Here is a 16,332-nt window from a genome sequence, read left to right as displayed (position 1 = left end):
TCACACCACTATGTAATTATTGTACCGTAAAGTACTATACTACAGTATTAATACAATGGAAACATGTAAATATTGTACCGTAAAGTAAGTACAATAATAAGATAATTTGTCAAATAATAAGAATATCTAAACCTAGTAAAAGAATATATATAAAAAATAAAGATTTATTTAAAATAAAAAAAAAAGGTTTATATATTTTATCTACATCTTATGGAATTATAACAGATTTAGAAGCAAGTACTATTAATACTAATACATATTTATTACTATTAGTATAAGTACTAAAGTACTCATGAAAACACAACGTTGTTCTAATTAGGTACAAGTGGTGGTAAACATGTTGGAATCGAGTTGGTAGTATAAGATAAGACTTGGTTAGATCTCGGTCTTGTCTAGCTTTTGCTGCACGTGGGTGTCCGTGGAGAGGTCGGGGGCGACAACATAGTCGTTGGAGTTGCGTAGGTGTGCATTGGGGGACGAGGGGGGGCGGGGCGGCATGCTGGCAGAGCTCTTGTTTCGGATCTTCTTGACTGCCATGGACACGTACTTCTGGTTGGCCATTTGGGCTAGGGCGTTCTGAGCCTTTTGCTTGACTTGGACAATCATCAGCCGGCTAAACACGACCAAGAACAGCCCGTTGGCCGTGATAATAAACGCCTATACACGAGATATGAATACAATATTCAGATGAAAGCCCAGACCCCAATGACGACGCGGGTGACGGTGGTCACTTCTGGCTGCAGCAAGTACAGCCCCATGTACAGTGTAAACAAGCACGCAAGCAGCGCCTTCTGCTCGAGTCCATTCACGCACGCTTCTTCGTACGGCCACGTCTCCATGTGTCCCCATAACGCAACGAACACAAGCCCCGTCGCGCCCAGGGCTTGCGGCGCTGTGCCCCAGTTTTTGAGAAATACTGATATGAACGACACGAGGATCTTGCGCATCATGATCCAAATCTCCCAGTAGTAATGGTCCAGCTTGTACCTACCACAAATATAGGTTAGTTCATACGGTTGGAATACCAAATATATATATATATATAGTGTAGTACCCATCGTAGAGGAACCCAAACTGGAGCTTGGTGCGGGGCTGGTCGAGCTCGTGGCGCCGGCGGCGGAGTTGGTGGAAGGCAAAGTACGGAATCCCGAGCGTATACAGCACGAGGCCGGGGATGCCCACAAAGAGCATCCACTTGTAGTGCGTCGCGTCGTAGCACTGCACGTCCAAGTCAGGATTGAGAAAAAAGAGGCGGTCTCCGTGCTCGTTGTACCCCAACTCTGTGCACGTGTACAGTTGAAAGATCTGGTTGCTTAGGCCAGGATGCACGAGGAACATGAGCACGATGATGCTGAGCACGGTCTTATCGCGCATTTCATCTTTGGTGGCTTGGAGGAACGATGCTTTGACCGTGGACAGCGCTTGGGGCTCGTCGCCAATGTGGCTGATGGATCGGACATAGTCTAGCACTATATCGCTCGGGGATTCCTTCACCGCTAGCAGCACGTCCAGCAGTTCGTCGTTCTGGATCATCGCGTCAGACCCTATGTATGCATCCAGAATGTCGAACAGGGAGGTTGGAACACTCACAAATATATCTAGATGTATTGCAAACACGCACAAACATATCTAGCTAGCTGGTATAACGAGTAAGTTACTGTATGTACCGGTGCCCCGCCCCAAGACTGCATTGAGGGCCAAGCCCCAGTCTCGACGGAGAATGCGCCGGGATGCTAGGCGGAATCGCAGCCGCCAAAACAGCATCGGGAATACCACGGCGCACACAGGCAACGATAGAAACACGAGGAGCTGCATGTAGTAGTTGCTCAGCGACGACAACGGAGTGGCCACCATCATCGTGCGCTTGTACTGGTCCATAAGGCACTCGATCGAGATGAGCTTGTCGCCAGGATTGGAGATCTGGCTCTGGCCGGCAAACATGGCTTTGACCTGCTGCGGCCACTGCAGATCGAACGACCCCGCCAGACTCACAAGCTGCAGGTACGACGTGAAGATTTTGGTCAGGATCGAGTACAAGTCGGCCTTTTGCCGAGACTTGTTGATCGTCATGATGATCAGCACAATCGCCACCGCCGCCACGCCAAACACTCCCAGCACGAGCACCACCACCGTGAGCGTCAGATTCGCAGGACACGACGTGCACGCGGTCTTGCCGCTTCGGGTGTACCTATATATATATATATATCATTATATATCGTGGCTTGAAAACTTGCTAAACAACGATATGCAGTGGTCGCGTACCCTGGAGCGCACTGAAAGCAAAGGTTCCCCATGTACCCAGCCTTACACTTTTCCTTCCCTCGCTTGTAAATGTCCACCGCCCCTACGCACAATCAATTCCCATGTTGATTTGAGTGCTTGAGTTCATATATATATATAATTATATATATATATACTGTATATATATGACTACTGCATTTTGCCCCACAGATACAACATATATACTGTATATATAGGAGCAGTCGCATATAAATATAAATATATATATATACATGCGACTACTGCACTTTGCCCCATAGATATAATATACATACTGTATATATAATATATATGACTACTGCACCTTGCCCCGTAGGTATCATATATACTAGTATAACTACTGCACCACTCTGCCCCCATAGATATAATATATATATATCTCCAGTGTTGTCTTACCAGTCGTGGACAAGGTGTTGCCCGTGACGAGCACTTGGTGTTGGTACGAGGCAGTAGAGTCGCCAATCTTTTCCGTGGCCACCACGTGCAGTTCTTCGCCTTGGACGTACAGCGTGTCGTTGGCGCGGTACTCGATCGTGTCGGCTCGGATGGTCAGGATCATCGTGTGATTGGGCCCGTCCAGTCGCACGGTGGCGGACACGTCGCCCTTGGTGTACCCGCTGCACGACGCATCCAGACACGTGCCGAGGCGGCATCCGTCGTACGGGTACGAAGGGTCGGTGCACACCCCCGTGGAGTTTTCAAAGCGCCAGAACCCGTCGAGGGCGTCGATCGAGTCGCCACCGCCGCAGACGCCCCCCGTGGGGCACTGATGGCACACAGTGTCAGTCGTGTTCCAGCTGAACTGGCCAAACGGACACTTGACGCACTGAGGGACGCCGATGGGCGTCACTTCCCCGCGCACGCATTGCCGAATGTGCAACTCTACCGTCGTTAGCGCCACCAGCCCCGACGCCGACACGGCCACAGTCGCATTGGATCCTAAGCACAACAATATGAGAATCAATGCAGTAGTAACAGTATGAGCACTATGAATAGGTAGTACGACATGTATTTGTATAATATATTGTGGATGATTCGGTACAGATTTCGAGACCCCGCCGAATCACGAATCGTCGACGCTATTGGCTAATCCAATTTTTAGTGGATTCGATTGGCTCTTACAGAAAGAAGGACAAGTATATTCAACCAATCCGAACTCCAGCGTGATTTAATATTGATTAGACAAACCGCGCGAATTTTCGACGTTTAGACCGAATTCACAATAATATATATATATATATATATATATATATATTATTTGTGTTTTCAGGAGGAACAGAGTACATTTAGACCGAATTCACAATAATATATATATATATATATATTATTTGTGTTTTCAGGAGGAACAGAGTACATATATATATATATATATATATACCTGGCATTTGCTGGACGCCAGCCTTGGTGAAGTTGGCCACGCCGTCGTGCACTGTGACTTTGGCCGTGCCCGTGACGAACGCGCCCGCGGTGGTACTTTCCAGCGTCACTTGGATCGAGTTTTCCGTCGCCACTGTTTGCAAGTACTTGTCCTATAAATTCCACAAAATGCCTTAACCACTCTCAACCTGTACACGGTACCACGACGTGCACAACGAACGACCCGACGAACGGCTGGGCGCTGCCTTCACCACCCAACTGACCCGCCACAGCAGACGGCGGCGGCGTGTACAGAGGTCGAAGGGCCACCGGGACGGACGCAAAGTCGGGTCCGTACACGGCATCGTTTGCCCAATAAGATTGCCGAGGCAGGCCCACGGGTTCGGTATTTCCTTGCCAGAAGATGGCACCGCCGCCGCCCCTTGTCGCCATATTCAACGCGAACGACGTCGAGTCAAATACCGTTTGGAAGCCATCGAGAAACATGGCGCCGCCGCTTGAGTCGGCGCGGTTCGATTGAAACGTCGAGTTGGTCACAAGCAGCGACGGGGGATTTAGCAATGGGGTCGACGCGGCCGCGTAGACGGCGCCGCCCAAGCTGTCGGCCGAGTTGTTTTGAAAGACGCAGTTGGCCACGGTCGAGGTTTCATCCACGCGGTCAATGTACACGGCGCCGCCAAGCAGCGGAAGGCTGGTAGTGTCTGCGTTCGCGACCGAGTTGCTTACGAACGTACACGCGTCCAGTGTCACTTGGGTCACTTGAGACAGGCACAGCGCTCCGCCTTGGTTGGCCATGTTGTTTGTAAACACTGAAGTGGTTAGTACCGCTACGTTACTGGAAATGTACGCAGCGCCGCCGCCCGTAGTCGCCGCGTTCGCGTCAAACGTCGACTCGTCCACATGCACATCGCTCAAGTCGGCGTAGAACGCGCCGCCATTGTCTGCCATGTTAGACGAGATCGTGGACCGGGCAATGCCGAGTGTGGACGACGATACGTACACTCCGCCGCCAAACTCGGACGCGCTCCGTTCCAGGGCCGAGTCAGCCATTGTCACTTGGCTTGCAAACCCGTACACGCTGCCGCCATAGTTAATGGCTTGGTTGTCCGCAAGCAATGACGTGATCAAATACAACGTCGAGATGATCACGTAGAACGCGCCGCCGTTCTTGAGCGCCGTCGAGTGCGCGACCGTCGAGTCCACGAGCGTGGCGGTGGAGTCCTCCAGCGTCATCATGCCCCCACTCGCCGCGGTCGTGTCGGTGGTCGTGAGGCGGGACAGCTCCATAGACACGAGCACCGCGTAGAAGGCGCCGCCCATGGTCACGGCGGACGTGTTGACGATGGAAACGTCTGACACTTGACCGGGTGGAAGGCTGCAGTCGATGAGGTAGAACGCGCCGCCCTTGTTGGCCGACGTCGACGAGATCGTCAAGTTGGTCGCGCGGATAGACGTGCCTTGGGACATGAGCACGATTGCGCCGCCGTTGCCACTCGCCATGCCCTGCCATACATCCCGTCCAGTGTCAGTCAGTATATATATATATATATATATGGGAGGACGCACCCCTTGCACCCACACATTGGTGAGCCCGAGCTGGGTGTTGTCAACGTACAAGCTGCCGCCGTTGGACCGACTCGAGCACATTTCAAACCCAGAGTTGGAAATGTCTACACTCGACTCGGCCGTGGCGTAGATGGCGCCGCCGCCGCTGGCCACACACCGCAGGAACATAGATGACAGGATCAGCACCCGAGTGGCCGACACCAGCGCCACCGCCCCCCCAAACGACGCCGCAGCGTTCTTGATAAACGAGTTCGTGTCCAAGCGAAGCACGTCGGACGTTTCAACGTACACGGCCGCCCCGCGGGCACCCACGTTTCTTTCGAACGCGTTGCCGGCCATGTTGACCGCGACCTCGTCGCGCTGGCTCATGCAGTCGGCGACGCGAATGGCTCCTCCGAATCGCCCAGCCGCGTTCCCAACGAACTGATTGGCGACGATCGACGCATGGACGTCTCGGAGGTGGATGGCCCCGCCGAACGATGCCGAGTTGTTTTCAAATGTACAGCGCTGGACGAGCACTTGGACGGTTGAAATGTCCACGGCGCTGTTGCAGGACGTGAATGCTAGCGCCCCGCCGCCGAGGCTGGCGTTGCCGACAACGTTGCTCACAAACAAGCTGTCGAGTTCAGTGTATTGGCATGCTTGGCCGAAGACGGCGCCCCCTGCCACCGTGGCGGAGTTGCCCTGGTACATATTGCTACGTCCTTGGTACGCTGATGTGTCCAGCGACAGTGCGGCTCCGTTCTTGGCCGAGTTGCTCGCAAACGTCGAGTACGTTGCAGCAACGACAGCACCGTTCGTAGCAACGATGCCCGAGCCAAGACTGGATTGAACCAGGTTGTGGTCAAACGTCAACGTGGATGCATCCACGGCTATGGCGGGGCCCAATGTTGCCGTGAACTGATTGGACGTCATGGACACCACACTGGCGCGGGTGATGGTCACCGCGCCTTCCTTTAGCCCCTTGTTGCGAACAAACACCGACTTGATCATGGTCACTCGAGACGGGGACGACAGCGCCATACTCGTACCCTCCACGTACGTACTGACAAACAAAGCCCCTGACACCGTCGCGTAGTTGTCCACCGCTTGAATCGAATCCAACGACGCTGAAGCCGACAGCACCGCGATCGCCGCCCCACTGAGCCCCACGTTGGACGTAAACGAGCAGTTTCGTACTGTCGATACGCTTGGAGACACGAACGCCAACGTGCCTTGGGCCCGGTGCACGTTGTTGTCGAAGCTACACGCTTCAATGTGCACGTCTCCGGACGCGAACACCGCCGCGCCTGTAAACGGACTCGTGGACACCTAAATAAGTAATCTCACATTCATAGACCTCCCTTTCGATTGTGTGTGTGATACCGTGGCACGGGTAAACGTGAGGCCCTTGACAATCGTGATCCCCGATGCATGTTTGAGCTGCCATCCCCTAGAGAGTCCGTTGCAGTCGAGGGTCGTCCACTTGGCCCCGCTGATACTTTCAATCACGACGGCCTTGGTCATGACCAAGTTGCAGTACCCCGGGCCTTCGTACCGACCAGGGTACAACAGCATCATGTCGCCACTCGCCAACACGTTTGTGACCAAGTACTCGAACGAGTATGTGTATGGCTTTTCACGCGATCCGTCGCCGTTGCTGCCGTCCACGCCCTGGTAGCTCGCCGGGGCCACGTAGAACGTCTGGGGCATATAGTACTCGATCATAACGCGACCGCGACCTCCTAACGGCGACTGCACGCGGAATTCAAGCGCATTGCGCTCTGAAATGTACGTCGTGGCCAACGACTGGTTTGATTTCGTGTACGTGAAGGCTGGGGCGTGGTACACACTCGAAGGCGGGTCAACGTATCGGTCCGTGCCGCCGACGATGTCTATCGCCACGGCACTCCACGGAACACTTTCGTCGGTGGTCCAGTTGTTGTCTTTGCATGTAGTGGTGTCACCTGCACTTGAATCATGGGATGTGACTTCCCACTCAAAATCCGCCGCGTTCGACTGCGATTGGTAGCAAATGTCGTCAAGGTAGGGGACGATCAACGAGCTGGCGATTTGCCATGGATTCAAAACTGATTCGTCTGTCGTGTCTAGCTGGCACTTGGTCGACCCTGCAACTACCACATCGTCCTCGGCTGGCCGTACGATCGTCCAGGGGGTGTACGCCACGGGCACTTCGACCGTGTTCAAGTTGGTGTTGTCGTTGGAGAACACGTACATGCCAAAGAACCCCGTGCTTGTCATGGGCAGCGGGTGGTTGCCAGGGCCACCGGTGGGGGGCGACCCGATGCGGAATACCACGCGCACGTTGGCGCCAAACGTGTTGGAGTACCCGCCTTGGAACCCACACAGAGGCGTCGACGTGTGCGCGTCCATGTCGTCTATCGTGACTTCGCCCTCGACGCACTCGACGTGGAAGTACGTGAACGAGATGAAGATGGATTCCCCCGCGGGGGCGACAAGCAACCACGAGCATTGAGTGTTGGGGGCGACGATGGCCGACTCGGTGGCGCCGCCGTCCGACAGCACGCCTGACGTGTAGGTGATGGCGACTGAATTGTTGCGGTCATCGCGGCATTTCGAGGGCGGCACCTCGCCGTAGATCGGGACGACCAACCGGTGCACCCAGTCGGGGGGGTGCCACGTGTTGTTGGCTCGAAAGAGCGTGGCTGTGGCGTCCACAGAGTTGCGCTGGGCGTCTGTAAAGTGAAACCCAATCGAAGCCGACGTGGCCGAGATCGCGTTGACGTACACACTCGTGACGATGTATGGGAAATTGTCAGTGGCCACACCGTACTGCACGAGCAAGTCCACAATCAAGGACGTGGTGAGGTTGAACCCGTACAATTTGGATCGAACCAGCGACGTTTGCACCAGTGTCGATGGGGATGTTGGTGTCGACCACGAGACCAATGCGGCCGTGTCGTCCAAGGCGTTGTACACAACTGTAGCCAACGACGACACATTCAGCAGCACAGCGAGCCGGGATGGCTCTAGCGACGGCATCGGCGCCTGACAGCCATATCGACGGAGTTGCCACCGGCGGGTGAGTGTGGACGATACCCGAGTGACGCCCACGGGGACGCTGAGCACTTCGATGGTGCTGACTTCGGCAATGGTGGGGGACCACAGCGAGTTGACGACGGTCTTACTCACGACGGTCGAAACAGCGTCGATGCCCGTGTAGAGCGACGCGATGACTGCGTCCGACAGCTCCCGATCGTACACCGTCAGCTGGAAGATTTGGCCTTTCCACGCGTTCAAGACGGTGGCGCCTTGGAACCGCCCGCCCAGGACGAGGCGACTCGGGTCGTTGAAGGCTCCCACGGGTACCTGGCTCCGGCATTCCCATGCCGAACTATCGCATCCGTCGGCGTTGCACTGGTCAACACACGCTTGATACGCAGTGTTGGTGTCGTCAATGCCAAACAAGAGCCCGTTCACAAAGTACGACACGACGCCATTATTGACGGTGATTGCAAGCATGACTGTATCCCTAGAAAACGATGCGGGGCTCGCGGCCGTGGGTCGGTCATTGGACGCGTACGCGCCAAATGTCCACTGTCCCAACCCCCGTCTCGACTCTGAGATCTTGAGGAAGATGGAGTTTGCATTGTTCTCTTCCTGGGCAAACAGGTACTGCACGTCGGCCGACAATACCACGGTCGTGTGCACGACTATCGTAAATGGCGCCGCCCCTACTTGTGCCACAAACCCAGGCGTTCGAAACAATCCTGAAAACGGCTTGGTCATATCCAACGACCACGCGCCAGCGTACTGAAACACGGGGGGGTCAACCACGTTGGCTTGTCGAGTCCATCCAGACGATATATTCGGGCGAGTAAACTTGTGCAGGCCCGTGGCGGTGACGATCGTAGCAGACGTCTCCAACCCGACGTCGCGTCCGTCTTGGCACGTGTCGAACGGTTGCGTACGCCGTCGAAAGTGAAACATGGCAGGGAGGGGGTGGGTGACCTTGCCTTGACCGAGCAACAGCTTGGAGTACTCGACCGTGACGTTGGCCGTGTCAGTCGCGTAGTCGTTAAAGACGAGCTGGAGAGGCGTGATTTGGGTCGAAAACGCTTCGGGGGACTGCAGCCACCAATACGAAGACACGAGCTGCGCCGCCCAGCTGCGGTTCAGGCCCACGGACGAACCATCCACGCACACGCTGCCCCGACGGAACTGGACGATGTGGAAGCTCTTGGAGCATGTTCCAGGCTGCGGCGCCGCCACTACTGGCCACAGCACGGCCGTGGCGGCAACGCTCGACACGTTCTTAAAGATCACTTGGGTGTACGCGTACTGGCCTCGACTAAAGTACGACGCCCGCGTCATAGCCAAGTCAGCCGTGAGGTTGTGGGTCGCATAGTATGTCGGCGTCACGCGACGGCCTTCGTACACGGCGAGGGAATCGCCGACATCCAGCGCCAACTCTGTGAACAGGAGCACCATTTTCGAGCTCGACTTGCGCAAGTGCCACGAACAGTCGAGCGCGGCGGGGTACCCGTCAATGGGAAACGGCGGCACAAACTGATCGGGTGCTTGGACGGTGGAAGGAAACAGGAGCACGCCATTGGTCGACGGAAGCACGAGGTTGGGCTCACACGCGTCCACTTTGACGTTGCACGCGGGGCCTTTGTACCCCACGTCGCAACGACATTGCCCTCGCCGGCACACTCCATGATCGCCGCAGACAGGACAGGCTTTGGGAGTAGCGATGAATCGAAAGGTCGAGTTTGGGGCGGACGACACAAACCGAAGCACGAGGTGGGCCGACGCAGACGTGAACGTCTTGTACAGCAACGACGATAGCCACAGCGGCGCCTGTGTGCTGAACGTTGTGCCGTGGAACCTGCCGAACAGCGCCACGGAACTGTCGTCCACAACGTTCGATGTGTCGGTAGTGGTGAACGCATAGCACAACAACAGGGTGGGGTCGGTGGCATCGCATTTGCGCGTCATCTGACGGCCGATTTGGTAGATGGTTTTGGGCTCGGTAAACAGCACAATGTGGCGCAACATGCCGTTGAAGAGCACGTTCCGGTCGTCTGGTAGCGACGGCTGGCCGCCAAGAAACAGAACGTTTGACGGACACGGACCGAGGAGGGGGTCGTAGTTGGACGCGGTCGACAGCGCCACCCGTGCCCCGTTCACGTACCCGAGCATGTCGTTGTCGAGCTCACGAAAGACAAACGCGATGTGGAACCACGTGCCTTGCCGGACGTCTTGCTCTAGCACGAACGTCGCGCCATTCAGGTACATGCTCAGGTACCCCGTGTCGACGTCCAATTCCACGTTGAATCTGGCACATGATGGGGACGCCGGGGTGAACTCGGTGCCGAGTACTTTCATGCGCTTGGCAACGTTGTTGATGCACGATGAGGCGACGGAGCAGTCTTTCTTGAGTGTCGCGGGCACTTGGATCCAGAACAAGATGGACGCGGGGAGGATGGGCAACGGGTACGACGACAGCACGTAGTCGGCGAGGCCGTTGAACACGACGCCATAATGCGGAGACGCAAACGTGGTGTTGGTGACCGACGCCAAGAGCGTCATGTTGTCGCCGTACACTTCGATACGGTCGGACGGAGAAGCCATGGTAAAGTCGAGAAAGCTCAACCAAATAGATGAGAAGGTTGCGTTTGGCGCTTGCATCACGTACGTGCAGTCGCCGAGTGTTGGAAAAGCCATGGAAGAAGGTGAAAACGACGACGTGGGAAACACTGTCACATCCGTCACGGGCACGACGGACCGTGTCGCATTGCAAAAGTGCGACGTCGCGACATCTGCAAACGTGTACACGGTGTCGAACTCGACGACAAACCCGTCGTTCGAGACGGAGCTTTTGTCTCCATATGTGCGTAGTGTAAACGTGGCTTGGGTGCCTGGCACGACTGACTGGATGGGCAAATCTCTACGTACAGTATATCCATTGTCACAAGGCCAATATATATATATATATATATGTTGAACGTACGGGAACGCGACGGGGCCAGAGATGGGGAATAAGAGTGGCCTAGCGTTGGCATCTGTGACCACGAGTGCATCGTTCGCAGACAAGTCGGCCGTTTGAATCGTATACGACAAATTCGCAAACCGTCGGAGGTGCGGCGGGACCGCGGGCTGGACGATGTACGTACACACGTGCACTCCGGCGGTAATGCTGGCGCGGTAGTTGTCGCTGAACGACCCAGCCAACGACGTCAACGTTGTGGAGCCATTGGGGAGGGAGCATCCGTGGTTATCGCTTTGACACGTGGCTTTGGTGTTGTTGAGGATGCAGTACGCAAGGGGGGGAGGTGCTGCGTCCAACGTGGTGGTGCCACTTGTCTGGCACTGGAAGGCGGTCAGGGCTTGGTTCACTTGCGATGTATCCGGACCTGTGACAAGACATGTCTCGGTGCCAACGACGCCATCGTCTGTGGCGTTTAGAACCGACCACGCCCCGCCCGACTCGACAAAGGCAAAGTCGCGCTTGACGTTGTACTTTCTTGCGAGGTTGCCCGAGGGGTATGTTGGCTGTGGCGTGGGACCAGCGGTTGTCGGTGGTGTGGGGCTCGGAGGGGCTGGGGTTGCCGAGGGGGGGCCAGGGGGAGAAGGAGGCGGAGGGGGTGGAGGAAGGGGACCATCCAGCCGCCGATGCCCCACGACCTCGAGCATGTAGCAGCCAGCCGCGCACTCGACCGCCCCCGCCGCGGTACTGTCGGTTGTCGTCTTGATCTTGACGTAGTCGACGGTCGCGGTCACGGTGGGGGTCGCCGAGTCGACTTGGTTGACTTTGAAGTTGGATAACCACGTGGGCATAGCGTCGCACTGGCATGCTTGGTCCTCCAAGTCCAATTGGGCGATTGCATACGCTTGGGCGAGGGGGCTAAACGTGGCCGCGTTGTACGAGTTCGTGGCCAAGTACTTGGCAAAGTAATTGCAGTTGCGAATGGACATGGCAAATGGAAACGTGCACTGGGCGTTGTCGACCGTTGCGGTCGGTCCAGACGACACGAGCGGGGCCAACGCCTCCAACGAATCTAGACACTCAGAGGTGAGCACGAGAACTGTCCTTTTACAACGAAACTATACTTCGTACCCACGAGGACAAGGCACGGCGACTGAAGCCCGCCCAGCGCGCCGTTGCGTGGCGCGGCATTCACTGTCACATAAGCCATCGCGGTGGTCGACATGGTGACTGTGTCGCAGAAGACGTCGTTGATGCACACTTCCATGGCTGTGGTCGTCACGCGGGTCAGTCGAATGGACAGTGCCGCTTTGGCCGTCACCCCTGGCACTGCCATGGAGGTGATAGTCGACCCGTCCACGGCAATCTCAACCAAGTTGGTGGTCCCCGTCACAACAATGAGATTGACGTCGGCGGCGCTGAAGATGCCGACGGTCCATGCTTTTGTCGACGCGGCGGTGACCGATACGATCGCGCCCACGGCCAGACCAGTGGAAATATCCAATGGAGACGCCACGCACGAGTACGATTCTACATATAGACACCCCCGTCCAGTGGATAATACAGAGCAAATGTAAGTGTACGTGGAGGGTACGATCCAAAGGGCAGCAGATTGGGGCTAGGGTCAGTGAGATCGTTTTGGTTGGGCGACAAGTCTCGGCCTGAGCCTTCCATGAATCGGTAGTCTGCGACGAGGTGCGCCCGGTCGGTGGATGGCTGGAAGAACGATGTTGGGGGGCGGACTTGGGTCCATATGCGCAAGGATGAAAGGGCGCCGTCCAATGGCCCGAGGGTAAAGTTCTGGTCGGGGGCGAGCACCACCCCTGGTGGAATGCCCGACGTGGACGCCACAGGTCCAACGGCAGCGGCGGTGGTGCCCGGTGTCACTTCAAACAGCGACATGGTACCGGCGGCATTGTCCCACACCCACACGATCGAGTGCCAGAGGCCGTCGGCGACGTTCCACTTGGAGTTCCACGGGGGTGACGTGCCGACTGTAAACGTCAAACTCGACGATTGGGTGATCGTGAGGCCCGGGTAGGTCAAAACCACGTCCGTGCCTTGCGGAGTAGTCAGCACTTGCAGGTGCAGCTCGATGGTAAAGTCTGTGTTTGGTGGAATGCCGTAGAACGAGCACACGCCCGCCGTCGTGGCGCTGGTCAAGTGGAGGGCGTAGTCTGACGGTGCTTGGCAGAATTGCTGGGCGTTGCAGACAGTCGCGGCGGGGCAATCCGTCGAGACCACACATCCTTGTCGCAGGGTAAAGTCGGGGGGGGCGGCGTCCGACACTTTGGTGCACAGCCCCGTGGGACTGCACTGCGTGCCTTGGGGGCATTGAAACACATCCGGACACGACTGGTCCAACGTGTTGTGTTCCCAGTTAAAGTTGGGCAGTTTCGGTTGCTCTACGGACCGTACAACGCATTGAAGACAAATGCAAAGTGATTGTATGTACTGTACCTGCAATGACAGGGGGAAGGGGGCAGTAGACACAGTCCCCACTGAAGAGCCGTCCCATGGCTCCATCGTACAGCAGCCCCCCACCTGATTTGGACCTCGTGCATGCCACGACCAACGGGTCCAACGCTCCACAATCAGGGTCTATTGATACTTTCCCATGAGATATGGAAGATACTATAAGGTACATATGTAGGACTGACGCACCGTAGAGCCCACAGCCGCAGTCGCACCCATCGCCGGCATTGTAATGCGCTGCTGCACACAGCCATCCTTCCGGGATGTTGCACGCCGCTCCCGCCCATCCCTTGTTACAATCACACATCCCCAATATGCACGTGCCGTGGGTACGTCCACTGCATGCATTGGGGCAGTACGACGCCTTCCATCCAATTGTGATGCCCACAGACGGCGGGCCGTCGTCGGTAAAGTACGTGATATACACGGCCGAGTGCGGAGCTTTGATCGTGTCTTGGGGCCCGTTGGACTCTATAAACTGGGCCAGGAGCGGCGCCTGGCTCGACATGCCGTCATATCTAATGCGATTCGCGGATGAAAGCTATTCAAACATGAGATATGGTACATGGACACGATGGACGCGCCGTGGATGTCAAATGATCGAAAGTCGAGCCAGATCGAGTCAAACGATACGCGAGAGGTCGTTGACCCGTCGGGGGTCCGGTACGGCTGGATGAGCCACGAACAGTTCATGTTCGCCTTGGTCTGGCCGGCCATGTTGTCTTTGATCTGCAGCTCCGTCGAGAGGCTGCTCGTGTCGGACGCATCCAGTCGCGGTGCCACCACCGTCAGTCCATCGCAATATGCGCTAACTACCAGAGCGATTTATAACATCTACGGCCATTCCTAATGGACATAGAAAGGGGGGCGGACGGACCGAACGAGTACGACATGCGCAAGCCAGACACGTCCGAGGAGTCCCCGGGCGACGACGACGACGACTTGGAGAATGAACGAAAGATGATGTAAATGTCTGGCGCCATGGACAGAAATGTGATGGGGTAGTTGCCGTCGCCAGACCCGGTAAAGTAGATCCAAGACCTATCGCGGTTGCGGTCGTTCATGAGCGTGCCGTCCGTGAGGCTGCACGACATGGGGTCAAATGCATTTCCTTGTTGCGACGTGCACGCCCCAGGGACGGTCGTCGTGTAGTCGAACGTGCCGACGTAGTCTTGCCCCGTAATGTCGTTGTTACGCGTGTACAGAGCCCATCCTTGTGGAACTGGCACGTCGGCGCCCAAGTTGATGAGCAGCACGTCGTTGTACATATCCTGGTCCAAGTGCAGGAGCTCGATGTCGAGCTGCACAACTTTGTTGGCGCTCAATGTCGATATCTTCCAATGACAGTCGGTCGGTGACTCATACGTCGTCCCGTCTTGCTGCGGTGACCTGTCCACCATGACACCTGCAACGACGGGTCTGAATATATATAATCGTCGGGATGGATACGTCATGCCATGGACATATTATACCTGGAGCCTTCGTCACCGTCGTAGACAGCTTGCATTTCTGACCGAGCACTAGAACCAGGAACAGAAGCGGCAGCAGCCGAGTCCATCGCTGCTGTGCCATCCCGACTGTGAACCGTCGCGCGCAAATGGTGTGTCCAAGTTGAAGAAGATTACCTCGATGATTTTCATTGGCTGAAATATTTTATCTCGACAAATCGTATCAATTGGGGGAAAATCGAAAGAAAACTCTCGGGCTTTCTACTATTAATAATAGGAACGTTAACGTTATTACTTGTTGCTATTCGACGTCAACCTTAAGAGTTGCTCAAGTATCAGAGCTTATAGCAAACGTCGCAGTTGCGAGTCATGCTAACTTTAACGTTAAGTAGAAGTCATTTGGTCGAATTTTCGAAATTGGGTAAAAATTTGATGCGCAATAAATAAATACTATTTAATAGTACGTACTATTATTAATAATAGTATAATACTACAAAAACCTCCGCATTATATTTTGCTACCGGTAGTATAAGATACACTTTTCGTTTAAAAAATACAACCAAGAACTGGTAGCAAATTGCGGATAGGTCAAAACGGCCTCAGCAATATACTACTATTAATAGTACAGGGGGTACCAGTATTTGTACTGCATACCCTAATATTCATTTTAGTAGTCACTTCAGAAAGTTTGGAAGCATTTTGCTCTCGATTTCGTAGGACCAAAGTCCTTATGATTAAGAATATAGCCTTATCCGGATGCGAAATAGGGCGTTTGAGGGAGACAAGTCAACAATTACTATTAATACGGTACTATTAATAGTAATACGGTAGTAATCTTCGTTGGCGTTGGTTCCTTCCCACTCTACATACTGTACAGTCTGGAACAAAACTATAGCCGCACCCCAAAATTTTCAAGTTGACATTTTTGTTTTTGACCATTACAGAAGCCGCTAGTACCATTCGACGCATATTAAAAAATGATTACAATCTACACTTAGCATTACTATGGACGTTCAATGGTATTTACAAAAAATGATAAAACGTGTATTTTAGTTGGTGCAAAACTATAGCCGCACTTACAATATGTGCACTAATAGTCGATTGTGGCACCCCTTTTCAAGATGACTTGAGCCATGCGAGTTGGCATGCTGTCCACGAGGGTCCTGCAATACGCGAGAGTGATGCGGTTCCACTCAAACTGAATTTTGCACTTCAAATCTTCGACATTGTCGA

At 54.8% G+C, this 16,332-nt stretch overlaps 1 protein-coding gene across 5 annotated transcripts; it reads right to left on the bottom strand.

The window, feature by feature from the left end:
- Window positions 1-326: 326 nt before the first annotated feature.
- On the bottom strand, window positions 327-15,243 carry H257_11026 (hypothetical protein). 5 transcript variants are annotated; one of them, XM_009837828.1, is made up of 18 exons: window positions 15,124-15,243; window positions 14,529-15,056; window positions 14,217-14,463; window positions 13,841-14,169; window positions 13,637-13,777; window positions 12,760-13,581; window positions 12,308-12,706; window positions 11,201-12,248; window positions 6,589-11,137; window positions 5,224-6,534; window positions 3,859-5,160; window positions 3,659-3,809; window positions 2,677-3,219; window positions 2,263-2,344; window positions 1,668-2,188; window positions 1,055-1,544; window positions 702-987; window positions 327-657 (listed from the first exon to the last, which is right to left on the bottom strand). In XM_009837828.1, the coding sequence occupies exons 1-18, from the start codon at window positions 15,221-15,223 to the stop codon at window positions 376-378; spliced, it is 13,131 nt and encodes a 4,376-aa protein (XP_009836130.1). In that variant the 5' UTR covers window positions 15,224-15,243; the 3' UTR covers window positions 327-375. The 5 variants fall into 5 exon arrangements, with proteins under 5 accessions (XP_009836130.1, XP_009836133.1, XP_009836131.1 ...); XM_009837831.1 differs by having other exon boundaries at window positions 1,055-2,188; XM_009837829.1 differs by having other exon boundaries at window positions 327-987.
- Between the last annotated feature and the right edge of the window lie 1,089 nt (window positions 15,244-16,332).

The sequence above is a fragment of the Aphanomyces astaci genome (genome assembly GCF_000520075.1).
Source record: "Aphanomyces astaci strain APO3 unplaced genomic scaffold supercont1.31, whole genome shotgun sequence".
NCBI lineage: Eukaryota > Oomycota > Saprolegniomycetes > Saprolegniales > Verrucalvaceae > Aphanomyces > Aphanomyces astaci.
This window is presented reverse-complemented; position numbering and strand designations above follow the sequence as displayed.